The sequence below is a fragment of the Somniosus microcephalus genome, chromosome 4 (assembly GCF_052327205.1).
Source record: "Somniosus microcephalus isolate GS21.2 chromosome 4, FLI_Smic_1.0, whole genome shotgun sequence".
Classification (NCBI taxonomy): domain Eukaryota; kingdom Metazoa; phylum Chordata; class Chondrichthyes; order Squaliformes; family Somniosidae; genus Somniosus; species Somniosus microcephalus.
Genome location: NC_140990.1, coordinates 67,742,724 through 67,765,952, shown reverse-complemented (window position 1 = coordinate 67,765,952; position 23,229 = coordinate 67,742,724). Strand labels below are relative to the sequence as shown.

General features: G+C 46.4%; 1 protein-coding gene across 2 annotated transcripts; it reads right to left on the bottom strand.

Annotated features, from left to right (window-relative positions):
* Nucleotides 1-5,261: 5,261 nt before the first annotated feature.
* Nucleotides 5,262-21,646, bottom strand: LOC147119127 (uncharacterized). Of its 2 annotated transcripts, none has more exons than XM_085984853.1 (2): nucleotides 21,414-21,646; nucleotides 5,262-7,106 (listed from the first exon to the last, which is right to left on the bottom strand). In XM_085984853.1, the coding sequence occupies exon 2, from the start codon at nucleotides 7,004-7,006 to the stop codon at nucleotides 5,915-5,917; it is 1,092 nt and encodes a 363-aa protein (XP_085840979.1). In that variant the 5' UTR covers nucleotides 7,007-7,106; nucleotides 21,414-21,646; the 3' UTR covers nucleotides 5,262-5,914. The 2 variants fall into 2 exon arrangements, with proteins under 2 accessions (XP_085840979.1, XP_085840980.1); XM_085984854.1 differs by having other exon boundaries at nucleotides 21,502-21,646.
* Between the last annotated feature and the right edge of the window lie 1,583 nt (nucleotides 21,647-23,229).

Below are 23,229 nucleotides of genomic sequence, written 5' to 3'. Positions count from 1 at the left end.
AGTATGATATTGTTGCTATCACAGAGACATGGTTGAAGGAGGGGCAGGACTGGCAGCTCAATATTCTGGGGTATAGAATCTTCAGGCGAGACAGAGGGGGGTGTAAAAGAGGAGGGGGTGTCGCAATATTAATCAAGGAGTCAATTACTGCTGTAAGGAGGGATGATACCTTAGCAGGTTCCTCTAATGTGGCCATATGGGTAGAACTTAAAAACAAAAAGGGGGCAAGCACTTTGCTGGGAGTGTATTATAGGCCCCCAAACATTCAGGGGGAGATAGAGGAACAGATACGTAGGCAAATCTCAGAGCAGTGTAGAAATAATAGGATAATTATAGTAGGGGATTGCAACTTCCACAATATTAATTGGGATAGTCAGAGTGTGAAAGGCTTAGAGGGTGTGGAATTCTTAAAGTGCATCCAGGAGAGCTTTTTGAGCCAGCATGTAGAAAGTCATACAAGAGAGGGGGCGGTACTGGACCTAATTCTAGGGAATGTGGCCGGGCAAGTGGTAGAAGTGTTAGTAGGAGAGCACTTTGGTGACAGTGACCATAATTCGGTGAGATTTAAGGTAGTCATGGAAAAGGACAAAGATGGACCGGAAATAAAGGTTCTAATTTGGGGGAAGGCCGATTTTAATATGATACGGCATGATCTGGCCAAAATGGACTGGGATCAGCTACTTGTATGAAAATCCACATCAGAGCAATGGGAGTCTTTCAGAAAGGAAATAGAGAGAGTACAACACCAACATGTTCCTGTAAAGGTCAAGGGTGGGACCAACAAGCCCAGGGAACCCTGGATGTCAAGGGATATACAAGAATGGATTAGGAAAAAAATAGACGAGTTGACAGTACAAATAACTACACACGAGTATGATCTGGTGGCCATTACAGAAACATGGCTGCAAGGTGACCATGACTGGGAACTAAACACCCAGAGGTATTTGACAATTAGGAAGGACAGACAGGAAGGAAAGGGAGGTGGGGTGGCTATGTTAATAAAGGATGGAATCACTGCAATAGTGAGAAATGATATTGGGTCAAAGGATCAGGATAGTTAAACAGTTTGGGTGGAGATAAGGAATAATAAGGGGAAAAAGTCACTAGTGGGCGTAGTCTATAGGCCTCCTAACACTTGCAACTCTGTTGGTCGGAGTATAAATCAGGAAATAGTTGGGGCTTGTAATAAGGGAACAGCTATAATCATGGGGGATTTTAGCTTTCATATTGACTGGACAAATCAAATTGGGCAGGGCAGCCTTGAGGAAGAGTTCATAGAGTGCATTAGGGACGGGTGCCTTGAGCAGTATGTAACTGAACCAACCAGGGGGCAGGCAATCTTAGATCTGGTCCTGTGTAATGAGACAGGATTAATAAAAAATGTCCTAGTAAAGGATCCCCTTGGAACGAGTGACCATAATATGGTTGAATTCCAAATTCAGTTTGAGGGTGAGAGAGTTGGATCTCAAACCAGCGTACTGAGCTTAAATAAAGGAGACTAAGAAGGTATGAGAGCAGAGTTGACTAAAGTGGACTGGGACAACAGATTAAAGTGTAAGATGGTACAAGGGCAGTGGTCTACATTCAAGGAGATATTTCACATCTTTCAAGATATATTCCACTGAGGAAAAAGGGGAGTAAAAGAAAAGACAGCCATCCGTGGCTTAGTAAAGTAATAAAGGATAGTATTCAACTGAAAACAAGGGCATATAAATTAGCCAAATCTAGTGGGAGGATAGAAGATTGGGAAGCATTTAAAAGCCAGCAAATAATAACTAAAAGATTAATTAAGAAAGGGAAGATAGATTATGAAAGTAAACTAGCAAAAAATATAAAAACAGATAGCAAGAGTTTCTACAGCTATATAAAAAGAAAAAGGGTGGCTAAAGTGAACATTGGTCCCTTAGAGGATGGGACTGGGAAGCTAGTGGTGGGGAACATGGAGATGGCAAAGATGCTGAACAAATATTTTGTATCAGTCTTTACAGTAGAGGACACTAAAAATATCCCAACACTGGACAAACAGGGGGCAATTGGGGGGGGGGGGGGTGGGGAGGAGCTAAACACGATTAAAATCACTAAGGAGCTGGTACTCAGTAAAATAATGGGACTTAAGGTGGATAAATCCCCCGGACCTGATGGCCTACATCCTAGGGTCTTGAGAGAAGTGACGGTAGGGGTTGTGGATGCATTGGTGATCACTTTCCAGAACTCCCTGGACTCAGGAAAGGTCCCGGCAGATTGGAAAACTGCTAATGTAACACCCTTATTTAAGAAGGGAAGTAGACAAAAAGCTGGAAACTATAGACCAGTTAGCCTAACATCTGTGGTTGGCAAAATGTTGGGAGTCCATTATTAAGGAAACAGTAACAGAGCATTTGGATAAACATAATTTAATTGGACAGAGTCAGCATGGTTTTACGAAGGGGAAGTCATGTATGACAAATTTGCTCGAATTCTTTGAGGATGTAACATACAGGGTGGATAAAGGGGAACCAGTGGATGTGGTGTATTTGGACTTCCAAAAGGCATTTGACAAGGTTCCACACAAAAGATTACTGATCAAGATAAGAAATCATGGGATTGGGGGTAATATACTGGCATGGGTGGAAGATTGGCTATCTAACAGAAAACAAAGAGTTGGGATAAATGGTTCATTCTCGGGCTGGCAATCAGTAACTAGTGGTGTTCCGCAGGGGTCAGTGCTGGGACCCCAACTCTTTACAATCTATATTAACGATTTGGAGGAAGGGACCGAGTGCAACATATCCAAGTTTGCTGACGATACAAAGGTGGGAGGGAAAGCAATGAGTGAGGATGACATTAAAAACCTGCAAAAGGACATAGACAGGCTAAGTGAGTGGGCAGAGATTCGGCAGATGCAATATAATGTTGGAAAGTGTGAGGTTATGCACTTTGGCAGAAAAAATCAAAGAGCAAGTTATTATCTAAATGGAGAGAAACTGCAAAGTGCTACAGTACAAAGGAATCTGGGGGTCCTGGTGCATGAAACACAAAAAGTTAGTATGCAGGTGCAGCAGGTGATCAGGAAGGCCAATGGAATCTTGGCTTTTATTGCAAGGGGGATGGAGTATAAAAACAGGGAAGTCTTGCTGCAGTTATACAGGATATTGGTGAGGCCACACCTGGAATACTGCGTGCAGTTTTGGTTTCCATATTTAAGAAAAGATATACTTGCTCTCGAGGCGGTTCAGAGAAGGTTCACTCGTTTGATTCCAGAGATGAGGGGGTTGACGTATGAGGAAAGGTTGAGTAGGTTGGGACTCTACTCATTGGAGTTCAGAAGAATGAGAGGCGATCTTATCGAAACATGTAAGATTGTGAGGGGGCTTGATCGGGTGGATGCGGTGAGGATGTTTCCACTGATGGGTGAGACTAGAACTAGGGGGCATAATCTTAGAATAAGGGGCTGCCCTTTCAAAACTGAGATGAGGAGAAACTTCTTCATAGAAACATAGAAGATAGGAGCAGGAGTAGGCCATTCGGCCCTTCGAGCCTGCTCCGCCATTCAACGAGATCATGGCTGATCATCCAAACCCTAGCACCCGGTCCCTACACCGACAGCCATCCCACCCAAGCCCTATCCCCGTAACCCCACGTATTTAATCCCCAACACTAAGGGTCAAATTTTTATCATGGCCAATCAACCTAACCCGCATATCTTTGGACTGTGGGAGGAAACCGGAGCTCAGAGGGTAGTAAATCTATGGAATTTGCTACCCCAGAGAGCTGTGGAAGCTGCAACATGAAATAAATTTAAAATGGAGATAGACATTTTCCTAGCAGATAAGGAAATTAGGGGTTACGGGGAGAGGGCAGGGAAGTGGGCGTGAGTCTAGATTCAGATCAGCCATGATCCTATTGAATGGCGGAGCAGGCCCTGCTCTTGCTCCTATTTCTTATGTTCTTATGTAAAGGGATCTCGGGGTCCAGATACACAAATCACTAAAAGTAGCGATGCAGGTTAATGAGGCCAAAACAGGAGCAAACAATGGACTGGGGATCATTTCTAGAGGGATAGAATTGAAAAGCAGAAAAGTTATGTTAAACTTGTATAGGACATTGGTTAGACCACACTTGGTGTACAGTGAACAGTTCTGGTCTCCATATTATAAAAAGGATATAGAGGCACTGGAGAAGGTGGAAAAAGGCTTTGCAAGGATGATCCTAGAACTGAGAGGATATACTTATCAGGAAAGGCTGAACAGGCTGGGGCTCTTTTCTCTAGAATAAAGAGGTCGATGGGTGACCTGATCGAGGTCTTTAAGATTATGAAAAGGTTATAGAGGGTGGACCTGGAGAAAATGTTTCCACGTGTGGGGGAGTCCAAAACTACAGGTCATAAATATAACACAGTCTCTAATAAATCCAATGGGGAATTCAGGAGAAACTTCTTTACCCAAAGAGAGGTAAGAATGTGGAACGTGCTACCACAAGGAGTAGTTGAGGCGAATAGCACAGATACATTCATGGGGAAGGTAGATAAGCCCATGAGGGAGAAAGGAATAGAAGGATATGCTAATAGGGTTAGATGAAGAGTGGTGGGAGGAGACTCGTGTGGAGCAGAAACACCGGCATTGACCAGTTGGGCCGAATGGCCTGTTCCTGTGCTGTAGACTCTGTAATTCTATGTAACTCTGTGTAACTATGTCTTCTGACTCCTGACGTAGCTGGAAAAGCTTTTATTATTACCACAATTGTACACCATCTTCCAAAAGATCTCTTAGCTTCTCTAATGGCTGCTTTTGACTCCCTCAATTCTGGGTGATATTTGTCTCTATTCTCCTATAAACTGAACTCATCTTGATCTGAACTGGGTTCAATGTAAGACAGTTCAGGGAGTTAGACATCATTCACGCCTAGACCTACGCTGGCCAGTAAAACCCCAGACAGTTCCTCAGTAAGGATTCCTCTGGTTCCTTGCCATGCATTTGTCAGGACACTGAAGCCCAGCTTCCTTACATTACACTCCCAGAGGCCCCACTCCTGGCGGCCCCACTCCCTGAGCCTACAACCTTCAGCAGGGTCAGTGGTGGAGTTCCACAGTGGGAGTGATGCCAGAGTAACTGTCGGGATCGTACCCCCGTGGCTGTTCCGGGTTGTGTATTTTTAGTTATCCTGGTGTCTAACACACACATCAATAAAACAGGGAATTCCTGGAAACACGCTGCAGGTCCTTCTTTACCTGGAGATCAAATGTCTGTTGTATAATTGTACCAGCAGTTAACAGGCTCCTGTGAACTCCTCCCTCTGCTATTTAATTCAGACTTTAACCAATTTATTTTAACCTGCCTTAAAATGGTAGACTCAGGACTGTCACACAAACATGTTAAATGTTCATAGAATAATTACCACAGTCATTTTTAGACTGGAATCTTAAACCTGCTGTTTCACTTTCAGTCAGGAACAGATCGCAGTTTGACACCAATCTCTGATTTGACAGCACATTTCCAGCATTCACCGTTGTTCTTCCTGACTCTAAACACAGTTGTAAAGGAGCCTTCTGTTCCGTGCCTAGGAGCTCTGAATCATGGAAGAGAGTGGCTGGGACACATTTCTCACACGCCTCAAGATTAACCCACGCATGGACTTTGCTGTCAGTGAAGAGAGACGAGAAAGACCAAAGTGCCGTTTGCCCCTCTCAGTGTGGCCCTGAAGGACTGTGTCCAGGCTGAAGTTCTGTTCCCCCCGTACGATCCTCCCCCAGATTGTCCTTTCTGAGCTCCAGCCAGGTGATGTTAAACACTCAGGTGGGAAAGATGAAAATCTACAACAATGTGTTTAAAACAAAGCGGATTTACCCGACATCTAACCAGAAAATTAAACTCCAGCCCAGTTACAGGAGTTATTAACATCAGCAGAAACAAAGTCAAACTGTCAGAATGAACATGGTTCAGTCCTGGATGTGATTAACAGCAGCAATAACAGCAGAATCCAACCCCTGCAGGCACATGTGAACTCGCTGGTGTCTCAGCAGGTGGGATGAACGAATGAATCCCTTCCCACACACGGAGCAGGTGAACGGCCTTTCCCCGGTGTGAACTCGCTGGTGTGTCAGCAGGTTGGATGAACGACTGAATCCCTTCCCACAGTCAGAGCAGGTGAACGGCCTCTCCCCAGTGTGAACACGCTGGTGTATCAGGAGGTCGGATGACTGAGTGAATCCCTTCCCACACACGGAGCAGGTGAATGGCCTCTCCCCAGTGTGAACTCGCTGGTGTGTCACCAGGGTGGATGACTGAGTGAATCCCTTCCCACACAACAAGCAGGTGAATGGCCTCTCCCCAGTGTGAACTCGCTGGTGTGTCAGGAGGTTGGATGACTGAGTGAATCCCTTCCCACACACGGAGCAGGTGAATGGCCTCTCCCCAGTGTGAACTTGCTGGTGTGTCACCAGGGTGGATGACTGAATGAATCCCTTCCCACACAATAAGCAGGTGAACGGCCTCTCCCCAGTGTGAACTCGCTGGTGTCTCAGCAAGTACGATGAACAAGCGAATCCCTTCCCACACACAGAGCAGGTGAACGGAATCTCCCCAGTGTGTGTGCGTTGGTGTGTCAGCAGAGTGCATGACTGAGTGAATCCCTGCCCACACACGGAGCAGGTGAATGGCCTCTCCCCAGTGTGAACTCGCTGGTGTCTCAGCAGATCCTTTTTGCTTTTAAAGCTCTTCTCACAGTCAGAACATTTAAAGGGTCTCTTATCAGTGTGAACAAGCTGGTGTGTCTGCAGGTGGGATGAACGAGTGAACCTCTTCTCACACACAGGGCAGGTGAACGGCCTCTCCCCAGTGTGAACTCGCTGGTGTATCAGTAGCTGAGATGAATTAGTGAAGCCCTTCCCACACTCAGAGCAGGTGAACGGCCTCTCCCCGGTGTGAATGCGCTTGTGTCTCGATAGGCCGGAGGGTTGGCTGAAGCCTCGTCCACACACAGAAAACGTGTACGGTTTCTCCCCGCTGTGAACGGTGCTTTTTGCTTCCATGTTCAAAGGCCGATGATATTCAGGTCCTGATGAAGCAAGTTACTCTTGACGTGATGTTTAGTTTGAGCTTCCTGTTTGCAAATCCTCCCCTTCTAATACCCTGTAAAATGAATTCAAAACAGGAAAAAGGAAGCATGTGAGAGAACCCACAAAAAAGGAAAGGCAGTTAGTGAAATTGTGCTCAATGAATCTGGTCATTTGTGGGGCCAGCACCAGAAACAAGTGACCATGAAAGCTGCCAGATTGTCATAAAAACTCAACTGGTTCACTAATAAGAACATAAGAAATAGGAGCAGGAGTCGGCCACTTGGCCCCTCGAGCCTGCTCCGCCATTCAATGAGATCATGGCTGACCTGATCTTGGGCTCAGCTCCATTTCCCTGCCCACTCCCCATAACCCATCACTCCCTTATTGTTCAAAAATCTGTCTATCTCCGCCTTAAATATATTCAATGACCCAGCCTCCACAGCTCTCTGGGGCAGAGAACTCCACAGATTTACGACCCTCTGAGAGAAGAAATTCCTCCTCATCTCAGTTTTAAATGGATGACCCCTTATTCTGAAACTGTGCCCCCGAGTTCTAGATTTCCCCACGAGGGGAAACATCCTCTCTGCATCTACCTTGTCGAGCCCCCTCAGTATCTTATTATGTTTCAATAAGATCACCTCTCATTCTTCTAAACTCCGATGAGTACAGGCCCAATCTGCTCAACCTTTCTTCATAAGTCAACCCCTTCATCTCAGGAATTAACCTAGTGAATCGTCTCTGAACTGCCTCCAATGCAAGTATATCCTTCCTTAAATACGGAGACCAAAACTGTACGCAGTACTCCAGGTGTGGTCTCACCAATACCCTGTACTGTTAGAGCAGGACTTCCCTGCTTTTATACTTCATCCCCCTTGAAATAAAGGCCAACATTCCATTTGCCTTCCTGATTACTTGCTGTGCCTGCATGCTAACTTTTTGTGTTTCATGCACAAGGACCCACAGGTCCCTCTGTACTGTAGCATTTTGTAATCTCTCTCCATTTAAATAATAATTTGCTTTTTTATTTTTCCTACCAAAGTGGATAACCTCACACTTTCCCACATTATACTCCATCTGCCAAATGTTTGCCCACTCACTTAGCCTGTCTCTATCCCTTTGCAGATTCTTTGTGCCCTCTTCACAACTTGCTTTCCCACCTATCTTTGTATCATCAGCAAATTTGGCTACATTACACTCAGTCCCTTCATCCAAGTCATTAATATAGTTGTAAATAGTTGAGGCCCCAGCACTGATCCCTGTGGTGCCCCACTAGTTACCGTTTGCCAACTGGGAAATGACCCATTTATCCCGACTCTCTCTTTTCTGTTAGTTAGCCAATCCTCCATCCATGCTAATATATTACCCCCAACCATGTGAGCTCTTGTGCAGTAACCTTTTATGTGGCACCTTATCGAATGCCTTCTGGAAATCCAAATGTCCTTCAGGGAAGGGAACCTGCCTACACAAGACTCTGGCCTCTATGGGAGGAAAGAGAGAGAGAGGTGGGGGAGAAGGAGAGGGGCTTTATACATCTGCAACTTTGACAGAACCTCCCAAGCCCACGACCTCCACCACCTAGAAGGACAAGGGAAACCGGTGCATGGGAGCACCATCACCTCCAAGTTTACCAGCAAGCCACACACCATCCTGACTTGGACATATATCGCCGTTCCTTCACCAATCCTGGTTGGGAATCATGTAACTCCTTACCTAACAGCATTGTGGGAGTACTTTCACCACACGGACTGCAGCGGTTGAAGAAGGCGGCCCATCATCACCTTCTCAATGGGAACCTGAGGATTGGCAATATATGATGGGTAGTGGCGTTCCACAAGGATCAGTGCTGAGACCACTGCTGGTCACAATTTACATTACAATTTAGAATTTGGAATCAAAAACTCAATTTCTAAATTTGCGCATGACACCAAATTGGGGGGGGGGGGCTAGTCAATACTGAGGATTTCTGCAACAAATGACAGGAGGACATGAATAAACTTGCAGAATGAGCATATAATTGGCAAATGAAGTTCAACACAGATAAATGTGAGGTTTTACATTTTGGTAGGAAGAATGGGGAGGTCACTTATCACTTGGAGGTTGCGAGTCTAGGTGGGGTAGAGGAACAAAGGGATCTCGGAGTACAAATACACAAATCACTAAAAGTTGCGACACAGGTTTGCAAGGCCATAAAAAAAGCAAACTAAGCACTAGGGTTTATTTCTAGAGGGATAGAATTGAAAAGTAGTGAAGTTATGCTAAACCTGTATCGAACCTTGGCTAGACCACACTTGGAGTACTTCTGGTCACCATATTATAAATAGGATATAGAGGCACTGGAGAGGGTGCAGAGAAGATTTACAAGGATGATACCAGAAATGCGAGGGTATACATATCAGGAAAAGATGAACAGGCTGGGTCTCTTTTCTTGTAAAAAGGCTGAGGGGTGACCTAATAGAGGTCTTTAAAATTATGAAAGGTTTTGGTAGAGTGGATACAGAGAGAATGTTTCCACTTGTGGGGAAGAGCATAACTAGAGGCCATCAATATAAGACAGACACCAAGAAATCCAATAGGGAATTCAGGAGAAACTTCTTTACCCAGAGAGTGGTGAGAATGTGGAACTCGCTACCACAGGGAGTGGTTGAAGCGAATAATATCGATGCATTAAAGGGGCGGTTAGATACGCATATGAGGGAGAAGGTATTGGAGGGTTATGCTGATAGATTTAGATGAGGAAAGACGGGAGGAGGCTCGAGTGGAGCATAACCACCGGCATGGACTGGTTGGGCCGAATGGCCTGTTTCTGTGCCGTATATCCTGTGTATCTATGTAACATGTCTTGGCCTTGGTAGTGACACCCACATCCCAGAAATGAATTAAAATAAATCTGCAGATGCAAAATGGATTAAAAGCCTCTACAGGAATACTTACTCCAAAAACAATATTATTTTACATTGTACGGACAGTGTCTGTTTAGCAACCTAATCTCTCCCAGAATCCACCTCCCTTGACAGTCTCACATTGGAAATTGTTGGGTCCTCCTGGGCTCAGAAGTACTGGGGGTTAAACCCAGCAGCTTCAAACACTCCCAGGACAGGTACAGCACGTGTTAGACACAGAGTAAAGCTCCCTCTACACTGTCCCATCAAACACTCCCAGGGCAGGTACAACACGGGTTAGATACAGAGTAAAGCTCCTGCTGCACTGTCCAATCAAACACTCCCAGGGCAGGTACAGCACAGGTTAGATACAGAGTAAAGCTCCCTCTACACTGTCCCATCAAACACTCCCAGGGCAGGTACAGCACGGGTTAAATACAGAGTAAAGCTTCCTCTACACTGCCCCATCAAACACTCCCAGTCCAGGTACAGCACGGGTTAGATACAGAGTAAAGCTCTCTCTACACTGTCCAATCAAACACTCCCAGGGCAGGTACAGCATGGGTTAGATACAGAGTAAAGCTCCCTCTACACTGTCCCATCAAACAGTCCCAGGGTAGGTACAGCACAGGTTAGATACAGAGTAAAGCTCCCTCTACACTGTCCCATCAAACACTCCCAGGGCAGATACAGCACGGGTTAGATACAGAGTAAAGCTCCCTCTACACTGTCCCATCAAACACTCCCAGAGCAGGTACAGCACGGGTTAGATACAGAGTAAAGCTCCCTCTACACTGTCCCATCAACCACTCCCACGGCAGGTACAGCACAGGGTAGATACAGAATAAAGCTCCCTCTACACTGTCTCATCAAACACTCCCAGGGCAGGTACAGCACAGGTTAGATACAGAGTAAAGCTCCCTCTACTGTCCCATCAAACACTCCCAGGACAGGTACAGCACGTGTTAGATACAGAGTAAAGCTCCCTCTACACTGTCCAATCAAACACTCCCAGGGCAGGTACAGCCCGGGTTAGATACAGAGTAAAGCTCCCTCTACACTGTCCCATCAAACAGTCCCAGGGTAGGTACAGCACAGGTTAGATACAGAGTAAAGCTCCCTCTACACTGCCCCATCAAACACTCCCAGGGCAGATACAGCACGGGTTAGATACAGAGTAAAGCTCCCTCTACACTGTCCCATCAAACACTCCCAGGGCAGATACAGCACGGGTTAGATACAGAGTAAAGCTCCCTCTACACTGTCTCATCAAACACTCCCGAGGCAGGTACAGCACGGGTTAGATACAGAGTAAAGCTCTCTCTACACTGTCTCATCAAACACTCCCGGGGCAGGTATGGCACGGGTTAGATACACAGTAAAGCTCTCTCTACACTGTCCCATCAAACACTCCCAGGGTAGCTACAGCATGGGTTAGATACAGAGTAAAGCTCCCTCTACACTGTCCCATCAAACACTCCCACGGCAGGTACAGCACAGGGTAGATACAGAATAAAGCTCCCTCTACTGTCCCATCAAACACTCCCAGGACAGGTACAGCACGTGTTAGATACAGAGTAAAGCTCCCTCTACACTGTCCCATCAAACATTCCCAGGGCAGGTACAGCATGGATTACATACAGAGTACAGCTCCCTCTACACTGTCCCATCAAACACTCCCAGAGCAGGTACAGCACGGGTTAGATACAGAGTAAAGCTCCCTCTACACTGTCCCATCAAACACTCCCAGGGCAGGTACAGCACGGGTTAGATACAGAGTAAAGCTCCCTCTACACTGTCCCATCAACCACTCCCAGGGCAGGTACAGCACAGGGTAGATACAGAGTAAAGCTCCCTCTACACTGTCCCATCAAACACTCCAGTGCAGTGCTGAGGGACTGAAGCCCGGCACATAGTAAAGTTCCCTCTGGTCTGCTCCACCAACATGCCTGAGCCTAAACCCAGTCGAGCGCCCTCTGCTGCCTGACACTGGTCTCAGCAGCAGGAGAACCAGGCGGCAGAGGTCCCGCCCCTCGGACACCCCGATTGGTTGCAGGACCCGCCGCCACCTCAGTCCTCCAAGATCCGCCCACTCTCCCTATTGGTCGGAGCTCAAGTCAGTCCTCGCCCTGGAGTTGATGACGTGCGCAGTCCGGCTTCCTGCAGCAGACGCCGGGCTGCGGCCGCTCAATCATAGAAACATAGACGATAGGAGCAGGAGTAGGCCATTCTGTCCCTCGAGCCTGCTCTGCCATTGAATGAGATCATGGCTGATCATCCAAACTCAGTACCCTATCCCTGCCTTCCCTCCATAGCCCTTGATCCCTTTAGCCGTAAGAAATATATCTAACTCCTTCTTGAATATATTTAATGAATTGGCCTCTACTGCCTTCTGTGGTAGAGAATTCCACAGGTTCACCACTCTCTGGGTGAAGAAATCCCTCCTCATCTCTGTCCTAAATGGCTTACCCCTTATCCTTAGACTGTGACCCCTGGTTCTAGACTCCCCGACCATTGGGAACATCCTTCCAGCATCTAGTCTGTCTCGTCCTGTTAGAATTTTATAAGTTTCAATGAGATCCCCTCTCATTCTTCTAAACTCCAGCGAGTATAAGCCCAATCGACCCAATCTCTCCTCATAGTCATTCCTGCCATCCCAGGTATCAGTCTGGTGAATCTTCGCTGCACTCCTTCCATGGCAAGAACATCCTTCCTCAGATAAGGCGACCAAAACTGCACACAATACTCAAGGTGTAGTCTCACCAAGGCCCTGTGCAACTGCAGCAAGACATCCTTGTTCCTGTACGCGAACCCTCTTGCTACGAAGGCTAACATACCATTTGCCTTCTTAACCGCCAGCTGCACCTGCATGCTTACCTTCAGCGACTGGTGCACAAGGACACCCAGGTCTCGTTGCACTTCCCCTTCTCCCAATCTATTGCCATTCAGATATAATCTGCCTTCCTGTTTTTGCCACCAAAGTGGATAACCTCGCATTTATCCACATTATACTGCATCTGCCATGCTTCTGCCCAATCACCCAACCTGTCCAAATCATACTGGAGTTTCTCGGAATCCTCCTCACAGCACACACGCCCACCCAGCTTTGTGTCGTCTGCAAACTTGGAGATATTACATCTAGTTCCCTCGTCTAAATCATTAATATATATTGTGAATAGCCGGGGTCCTAGCACCGATCCCTGCGGTACCCCACTAGTCACTGCCTGCCACTCGGAAAAAGACCCTTTTATTCCAACTCTTTGCTTCTTGTCTGCCAACCAGTTCTTTATCCAAGTCAGTACCTTGCCCCCAATCCCATGTGCTTTAACTTTACATGCTAATCTCTTATGCGGGACCTTATCGACAGCCTTCTGAAAGTCCAAATACACCACATCCACTGGGTCTCCCTTATCTATTTTACCAGTTACATCCTCAAAAAATTCCAGTAGATTAGTCAAGCACGATTTACCTTTTGTAAATCCATGTTGATTTTGTCCGATCCTGTCACTGTTTTCCAAGTGCTCTGCTATTACATCTTTTATAATGGACTCTTGCAATTTTCCCCACTACCGGTGTCAGGCTTACCGGTCTATAATTCCCCGTGTTCTCTCTACCACCTTTTTTGAATAGTGGGGTAACATTAGCTACCCTCCAATCCATGGGAACTGTTCCAGAGTCTGTCGAATTTTGGAAGATGACCAGCAATGCATCTACTATTTCTAGGGCCACTTCCTTAAGTACCCTAGGATGTAGATTATCAGGCCCTGGGGATTTATCGGCTTTCAATCCCATCAATTTCCCTAACACCATTTCCCTGCAAATACTGATTTCTTTCAGTTCCTCCCTCTCATTAGACCCTATGTTCCCTGACATCTCTGGGAGGTTATTTGTGCCCTCCTTTGTGAAGACAGAACCAAAGTATGTAACATAGTAACATAGAGATAGGAACAGGAGTAGGCCATTCGGCCCTTCGAGCCTGCTCCGCCATTCAATGAGATCATGGCTGATCCTCGTCTGAGATCATAGCTGATCTTACCAGTTCAGTACCCCGTCCCCGCCTTTTCTCCGTAACCCTTAATCCCCTTAGCCTTCAGAAATATATCCAATTCTCTCTTGAAAATATTTATTGAATTAGCCTTCACAGCCCTCTGTGGCAGGGAATTCCACAGGCTCACCACTCTTTGAGTGAAGAAATTCTTCCTCATCTCTGTTTTAAATGATTTGCCCGCTATTTTTAGACTGTGGCCCCTGGTTCTGTGCTCCCTGGCCATTGGAAACATTCTCTCTGAATTCAGCCTGTCCAGGCCTGCCATAATTTTATATGTTTCGATGAGATCCCCTCTCAATCTTCCAAACTCCAGTGAGTACAAGCCCAAACTATTTAATCTCTCTTCGTAGGTCATTCCCGCCATTCCAGGTATCAGCCTGGTGAATCGCCGTTGCACTCTTTCCATGGCAAGAACATCCTTCCGCAGATGGGGCGACCAAAACTGTACACAATACTCCAGATGCGGTCTCACCAGCACCTTGTACAGCTGTAGTAAGGTATCCCTATTCCTATACTCGAACATTCTTGATATGAAGGCCAACATACCATTTGCCTTCTTAATCGCCTGTTGCACCTGCATGCTCTCCTTCAGTGACTGGTGCACAAGAACACCCAGGTCCCTCTGCACTTCCCCATCTCCCAATCTATTGCCATTTAGATAATAATCTACCCTCCTGTTTTTACCCCCAAAGTGGATAACCTCGCATTTATCCACATTATAGTGCATCTGCCACGTATCCGCCCATTCCCCCAACCTGTCCAAATCGCACTGTAGCCTCCTGACATCCTCATCAGAGCCCACCCCTCCTCCTAGTTTAGTGTCGTCAGCGAATTTGGAAATATTGCATCCAATTCCCTGATCCAGATCATTTATATATATTGTGAACAGCTGGGGTCCCAGGACAGATCCTTGCGGCACCCCGCTGGTCACTGCCTGCCACTCTGAAAACGAGCCGTTTATTCCAACTCTCTGTTTTCTATCCGCCAGCCAGTTCTCTATCCACGTTAATACTTTGCCCCCAATCCCATGAGCCTTAATTTTGCATGACAATCTTTTGTGTGGAACCTTATCGAAGGCTTTCTGGAAGTCAAGGTACACCACATCCACTGGCTCTCCCCCATCTATTTTACCAGTTACTTCCTCAAAAAATTCCAGCAGATTAGTCAAACACGATTTACCCTTTGTAAATCCATGTTGACTCTGTCCGATCCTTTCCCCATTTGTCAAGTGCTCCGCTATTTTATCCTTAATAATGGACTCTAGCATTTTGCCCACAACCGATGTAAGGCTTACTGGTCTATAATTCCCTGCTTTCTCTCTACCCCCCTTTTTAAATATTGGGGTAACATTAGCTACCCTCCAATCCACGGGTACTGTTCCCGAGTCAATGGAGTTCCGGAAGATGATCCTTAGAGCATCTGCTATCTCCAGGGCCACCTCCTTAAGTACCCTAGGATGTAGTTTATCAGGCCCCGGGGATTTGTCGGCCTTCAGTCCCCTCAACTTACCCAACACCATATCCCTAGAGATACTAATTTCTGTCAGCTCCTCCCTCTCATTAGTCCCTATGTTTGCCGATATTCCTGGGAGGTTATTTGTGTCCTCCTTTGTGAATACAGAACCAAAGTATGAGTTTAATTGGTCTGCCATTTCCTTATTCTCCATTATATATTCTCCCGAATCGGACTGCAGGGGACCGACTTGGGATTTTACCAGTCTTTTCCTCCTGATATACCGATAAAAGCTTTTGCAGTCTGTCTTTATTTTTGCTGCAAGTTTACTTTCGTATTCTATTTTCCCCTTCCTGATTAATCCCTTTGTCCTCTTCTGCTGTATCCTGTACTGCCCCCAATCTTCCGGTCTGGTGCTTTTTTTTGCCAGTTGATATGCCCTTTTTTTTGATTTTATGCTGTCCCTAATTTCCCTCGTTATCCACGGTTGAGTCACCTTTTTAGGTTTATTTTTATGCCAAACCGGTATAAACATGTTCTGGAATTCTTCCATTCTATCTTTGAATGCTTGCCATTGTCTATCCACTGTCAATCCCCCCAGAAACACCACCCAATCAATCTTACCCAATTCCCGTCTCATACCCTCGTAATTCCCTTTATTTAAGTTCTGGACCTTAGTCTCTGATTCAATTTCCTCACTCTCCATCTCGACTGAGAGCTCGATCATATTATGATCGCTCTGACCCAAGGGGCCTCGTACAAGAAGATTGGTGATAAGTCCCTTCTCATTGCACAATACCCAGTCTAAAATGGCCTGATCTCGAGTCGGCTCCTCGACATATTGGTCCAGATAACCGTCCCGAAAACATTCCAGGAATTCCAGGAATGTATTTAATTGGTCTGCCATTTCTTTGTTCCCCATTATAAATTCCCCTGATTCTGACTGCAAGGGACCTACGTTTGACTTCACCAATCTTATTCTCTTCACATATCTATAAAAGCTTTTACAGTCAGTTTTTATGTTCCCTGGAAGCTTACTCTCATACTCTATTTTCCCCCTCTTAATTAATCCCTTTGTCCTCCTTTGCTGAATCGTAAACTTCTCCCAATCCTCAGGTTTACTGCTTTTTCTGGCCAATTTATATGTCCTCTCCTTGGATCTTATGCTATCCCTAATTTCTCTTGTTAGCCACGGTTGAGTCACCTTTTTTGTTTTATTTTTATGCCAAACAGGGATGAACAAATTCTGTAGTTCATCCATGCGATCTTTGAATGTTTGCCATTGCCTATCCACCGTCAACCCTTTGAGTAACATTCCCCAATCAATCCTACCCAACTCGCGCCTCATACCATCATAGTTTCCTTTATTTAAATTCAGGACCCTAGTCTCTGACTCAACTACTTCACTCTCCATCTTAATGAAGAATTCTATCATATTATGATCGCTCCTCCCCAAGGGGCCTCGCACAGCAAGATTGCTAATTAATCCTTTCTCATTACATGATACCCAGTCTAAGATGGCCTGATCTCTAGTTGGTTCCTCGACATATTGGTCCAGAAAACCATCCCGTATACACTCCAGGAATTCCTCCTCCACAGTATTGTTACTAATTTGGTTAGCCCAATCTATATGTAGATTAAAGTCACCCATGATAACGGCTGTGCCCTTATTGCACGCTTCTCTAATTTCCTGTTTAATGCCATCCCCAACCTCCCCATTACTGTTTGGGGGTCTATATACCACTCCCACTCGCCCCGCTCGGTGCCAGGAGGGCGCTCCGGTTTGTATTTTATTTGTGTTTATCTCCCTGCCCGCACTTCTCTCCCCGATATAAACAAACCTCCTAAAGCTCACTCTCCGCCGGCCATCTTTCTTCCACAGGAAAAGTGCTTGCCCGTGTCCTTGCTAACAGACTTTTGCTGTTATCTGAGGAGGTGCTTCCAGAGTCGCAGTGTGGTTTCCGACCATCCAGAGGAACAGCTGATATGATCTTTACAGCACGTCAATTACAGGAGAAATGCTGTGAACAAAAGCAACCACTGTTCATAGCTTTCATAGACTTAAGTAAAGCTTTTGACACCGTCCACCGCCAGACTTTATGGCATATCTTATCTAAGCTTGGTTGCCCCGATAAATTCATCTTAGTTCTGAGGCTGCTACATGACAACATGTCCGCAGCAGTTCTCAGCAGCAGCGGGGTGTATTTCAGAGCCCTTTACAGTTGAGACAGGAGTAAAACAGGGCTGCATCATTGCTCCAACCCTTTTTGCAGTGTTCATCTCAGTTATCCTCCATCTCATCGGCAATGATCTGCCGACCGGAATTCAAATCCTTTACCGTACTGATGGCCGACTTTTCAATCTCAATAGGTTTAAGGCCAAGAGCAAAGTCTCCATCACTACCATTATGGAGTTACAGTATGCAGATGATAACGCCATCACAGCTCTTTCCGAGCATGATCTACAAAACACCTTGAATGCTTTTTCCAAAGCCTGCAAACTTCTGGGCCTCACCATGAATATAAAGAAAACCCATGAGCTCCACCAGCCATCACCTAATCAGCTTGCAACTCCTCCCTCTATAAAGATTGATAATAACACCCTTGAAAATGTCAACACCTTTCCATATCTTGGTAGCCATTTATCCTCCAAAGCTGACATTGATTCTGAAATCCATCACCGCCTGAGTTGTGCAAGTGCAGCCTTTTCTAAACTGAGGAGGAGAGTCTTTGAAAATCATGACCTCCAAGTCCAAACTAAAATCCTTGTATACAAAGCCATCATCCTTCCCACCCTTTTATATGGAGCTGAAACCTGGACTACGTACATAAGAACATAAGAAATAGGAGCAGGAGTAGGCCAATCGGCCCCTCGAGCCTGCTCCGCCATTCAATAAGATCATGGCTGATCTGATCCTAACCGCCAATCCACTATCACAGAACCATCTCCTGAATCTAACAGAATTAGACACCCAAAATAGGAGCAGGATCAGGCTACACGGCCCCTGGGCCCGCTCCGCTACCCACAGGGCCATGACCGATCCGAACCTAGACTCATGTCCAAATTCCTGCCCGCTCCCCGTAACCCTTAATTCCCTTTACTTCTAGGAAACTGTCTATTTCTGTTTTAAATTTATGTAATGATGTAGCTTCTACAGCTTTTTGGGGCAGCATTTTCCATGGACCTACCACCCTCTGAGTGAAGTAGTTCCTCCTCATCTCAGTTTTGAAAGAGCAGCCCCTTATTCTAAGACTATGCCCCCTAGTTCTAGTTTCACCCATCATCGGGAACATCCTCCCCGCATCCACCCGATCCAACCCCTTCACAATCTTATATGTTTCATTAAGATCGCCTCTCATTCTTCTGAACTCCAATGAGTAGAGTCCCAATCTACTCAACCTCTCCTCATATGTCCATCCCCTCATCCCCGGGATTAACCGAGTGAACCTTCTTTGTACAGACTCCAGAGCAAGTATGTCCTTTCTTAAGTATGGACACCAAAACTGTACGCAGTATTCCAGGTGCGGTCTCACCAATACCTTGTACAACTGAAGCAATACCTCCCTATTTTTATATTCTATCCCCCTAGCAATGAAAGCCAACATTCCATTGGCCTTCTTAATCACTTGCTGCACCTGCATACTAACCTATTGAGTTTCGTGCACCAGGACCCCCAGATCCCTTTGTACTTCAGTACTTTCCAGTTTCTTGCCATTAAGATAATAACTTGCTCTACGATTTTTCCTGCCAAAGTGCATAACCTCACACTTTCCAGTATTGTATTCCATCTGCCAAATCTCTGCCCACTTATTTAGCCTGTCTATGTCCCCTTGCAGGTTTTTTATGTCCTCCTCACTCACTACTTTCCCTCCCATCTTAGTATCATCTGCAAACTTTGATATGTTACACTCGGTCCCCTCCTCCAAATCGTTAATATAGATTGTAAAGAGTTGGGGACCCAGCACTGACCAATGCGGAACACCACTAGTTACTGATTGCCAGTCCGAGAATGAACCATTCATCCCAACTCTCTGCCTTCTGTTAGATAGCCAATCCTCTATCCATGCCAGAATATTACCCCCAATCCCGTGATTTTTTATCTTAAGCAATAATTTTCTGTGTGGCACCTTGTCAAATGCCTTTTGGAAGTTTAAATACACTACGTCCACTGGTTGCCCTTTATCCACCCTATATGTTACTTCCTCAAAGAACTCCAGCAAATTTGTCAAACATGACTTCCCCTTCATAAAACCATGCTGACTTTGTCCTATTAAATTATGATTATCCAAATGTCCTGTTACTGTCTCCATAATAATGGACTCCAAAATTTTACCTACCACAGATGTTAGGCTAACCGGTCTATAGTTTCCAGCCTTCTGTCTACTGCCCTTTTTAAATAAGGGTGTTACATTAGCAGTTTTCCAGTCTGCCGGGACCTTTGCCGAGTCCAGGGAGTTTTGGAAAATTACCAATGCATCCACAAGCCCTACCGCCACTTTCCTCAAGGCCCTAGGATGTAAGCCATCAGGTCCAGGTGATTTATCCGCCTTGAGTCCCATTATTTTACCGAGTGCCACTTCCTTAGTGATTTTGATCGTGTTTAGCTCCTCCCCCCCTTTAGCCCCCTGTTTGTCCAGTGTTGGGATATTCTTAGTGTCTTCTACTGTAAAGACTGATACAAAATATTCATTCAATGTTTTTGCCATCTCCATATTTCCCACCATTAATTTCCCGGTCTCATCCTCTAAGGGACCAACATTTACTTTAACCACCCTTTTTCTATAACTATAAAAACTCTTACTATCTGTTTTTATATTTTTTGCTAATTTACTTTCATAATCTATCTTCCCTTTCTTAATCAATCTTTTTGTTATTTTTTGCTGTCTTTTAAAGTTTTCCCAATCCTCTATCCTCCCACTAGATTTGGTTACCTTATATGCCCTTGTTTTTAGTCGAATACTATCCTTAATTTCTTTACTTAGTCACGGATGGCTGTCTTTTCTTTTACACCCTTTTGTTCTCAGTGGAATACATTTTTAATTAATCCTGTCGCGTTACACAGGACCAGATCTAAGGTTGCTTGCCCCCTGGTCGGTTCAGTTACATACTGCTCAAGAAACCCATCCCTAATACACTCAATGAACTCATCCTCAAGGCAGCCCTGCCCAATTTGATTTGTCCAATTAATATGATAGTTAAAATCCCCCATAATTATAGATGTTCCCTTATTACAAGCCTCAACTATTTCCTGATTGATACTCCATCCAACAGAGTTGCCACTGTTCGGAGGCCTATAGACTACGCCCACTAGTGTTTTTTTCCCCTTATTATTCCATACCTCCACCTGTTTCATTATCCTGATCTTTTGACCCAATATCATTTCTCTGTATTACAGTGATTCCTTCCTTTATTAACATAGCCACCCCACCTACAGTAGACATCTCAAAGCCTTAGAGCAATACCACCAACGCTCTCTACGCAAAATCTTGAGGGTCAGCTGGGAGGACAAGCGTACCAACTGGAGTATACTTGAAGAGGCCAATATCTACAGCATCACTACGCTCATCATGCAGCATCAACTCTGATGGATTGGACATGTCATTCGCATGTCAGACTCACGCCTCCCAAAACAGGTTCTGTACTCCCAGTTGAAGGAAGGGCAGAGGTCTCCTGGTGGTCAAAAGAAGCGTTACAAAGATAACATCAAAGTAATCCTTAAAAAGTTCCATATCGATATTAATAACTGGGAGGTAATCGCACTGGACAGAGACAATTGGAGAAAATGCATCCACAACGGTGCCGCACTACATGAAAAGAATCTCCAGCGTGCCGCTGAGGATAAACGCCAGCGCCGTAAGGAGAGACAACAACTTGAGAAGACCCATACTCCAGTCACTACCAATAGTCTTACATGCCCGCACTGTAGTAGAGTCTGTGGATCTCGGATTGGCCTCCACAGCCAACTGAAGACCGACAAGTAGATGACTGATGAAGGACATACCATACTCGAATTCGAGTGGTCGCCGATGATGATGATTTTATTTATGTTTATCTCCCTGCCCGCACTTCTCTCCCCGATATAAACAAACCTCCGAAAGCTCACTCTCCGCCGGCCATCCGGGCTCTCGGACGGTGACCCGGACCTTCCCCAGAATGCCCCAGGCGGGACTTCCGCGCAGACGCGGTAGCGGCTCATTGTCCGGCGCGGGTCTTGCCGAGCATGCGCAGTGCGCCGCCCAGGGCCTCGGCCGAGAATCAGCGCCCGCCGCGGAGCCCGGCACAGCCGCCAGCGCGCATGCGCGGTACAGAGATCGATGGATGTGGGAGGGGTGGTGTCCTGAGCATGCGCAGTCCGCCGCCCAGGGCCTCGGCCGAGAATCAGCACCCGCCGCGGAGCCCGGCACAGGCCGCCAGCGCGCAGGCGCGGTACAGTGATCGATGGCTGTGGGAGGGGTGGTATCCTGAGCATGCGCAGTGCGGGCAGGAGCAGGAGGGGCCGGGCCATGTGGCGCATGCGTGGTGTCGGCCACGCTGGAGCCTGAAAATCAGCTTCACTGCCCCTGGGCTGGGAAAGGGGAACATGAGGCAACATTCTCCCTCTTACCCCTTTCTAAACTCCTTTTACAGGGTTTTAGAAGTGGGGCATTTACAGACAGGAAGCTCAGACCAAACATCACGTCAAGATCAGACAAAGTCGTTCGATTCATCAGGACCTGAATATCATCGGCCTTTGCACATGGAAGGAGAAAGCAGCGATCACAGCGTGGACAAACCGCACACGTGTTCAGTGTGTGGACGTGGATTCAGCCGATCGCCTGACTGGCGAGACACGTGCACCGTCACACCGGGGAGAAACATAGAAACATAGAAGATAGGAGCAGGAGTAGGCCATTCGGCCCTTCGAGCCTGCTCCGCCATTCAATGAGATCATGGCTGAACCGGGTAAAGGTGGGGATGGCGGGAATAGATTCAGTTCTCCGCCTGCATTGGAAGTTCAACGGCGCAGTCGCACCAGGGACAGTCCATTCACCTGCTCCGTGTGTGGAAAGGGTTTTGTTTGTACATCCCACCTGCAAACACACCAGCGAGTTCACACTGGGGAGAGACCGTTCACCTGCTCAGAACATGGGAAAAAATTCATTCAGTCATCCCACCTGTTGACACACCAGCGAGTTCACACTGGGAAGAGGCCATTCACCTGCTCCATGTGTGGGAAGGGATTCACTGATTCTTCCACCCTGCAGACACACCAGCGAGTTCACACTGATGAGAGACCATTTCAATGTTCTGACTGGGAGGAGTTTTAAAAGCCCCCAGGATCTGAAGCGACACCAGCTTGTTCACACTGGGGAGAGGCCGTTTAACTGTTCTGAGTGCGCGAAGTACTTTAAAAGCTCCGAGGCTCTGAAGGAACACCAGCGAGCTCACACTGGGGAGAGACCGTTTACATGCTCTGACTGTGAAAAGAGCTTTAAAATCCCCCAGGATCTGAAGGGACACCAACTTGTTCACACTGATGAGCGACCATTTAACTGTTCTGTCTGTGGCAAGAGCTTTAAAGGCTCTGGTGATCTGCTGCGACATCAGCTTGTTCACACTGATGAGAAGCCATTTACATGTTCTGACTGGTAAGAGCTTTAAAAGTTCCGGGGATCTGAAGGCACACCAGCGAGTTCACACTGAGGAGAGGGCATTCACCTGCTCCGTGTGTGCAAAGGGATTCACTGAGTCATCCACCCTGCTGAGACACCAGCTTGTTCACACTGGGGAGAGGCCGTTCACCTGCTCTGTGTGTGGGGGGGGATTCACTGATTCAT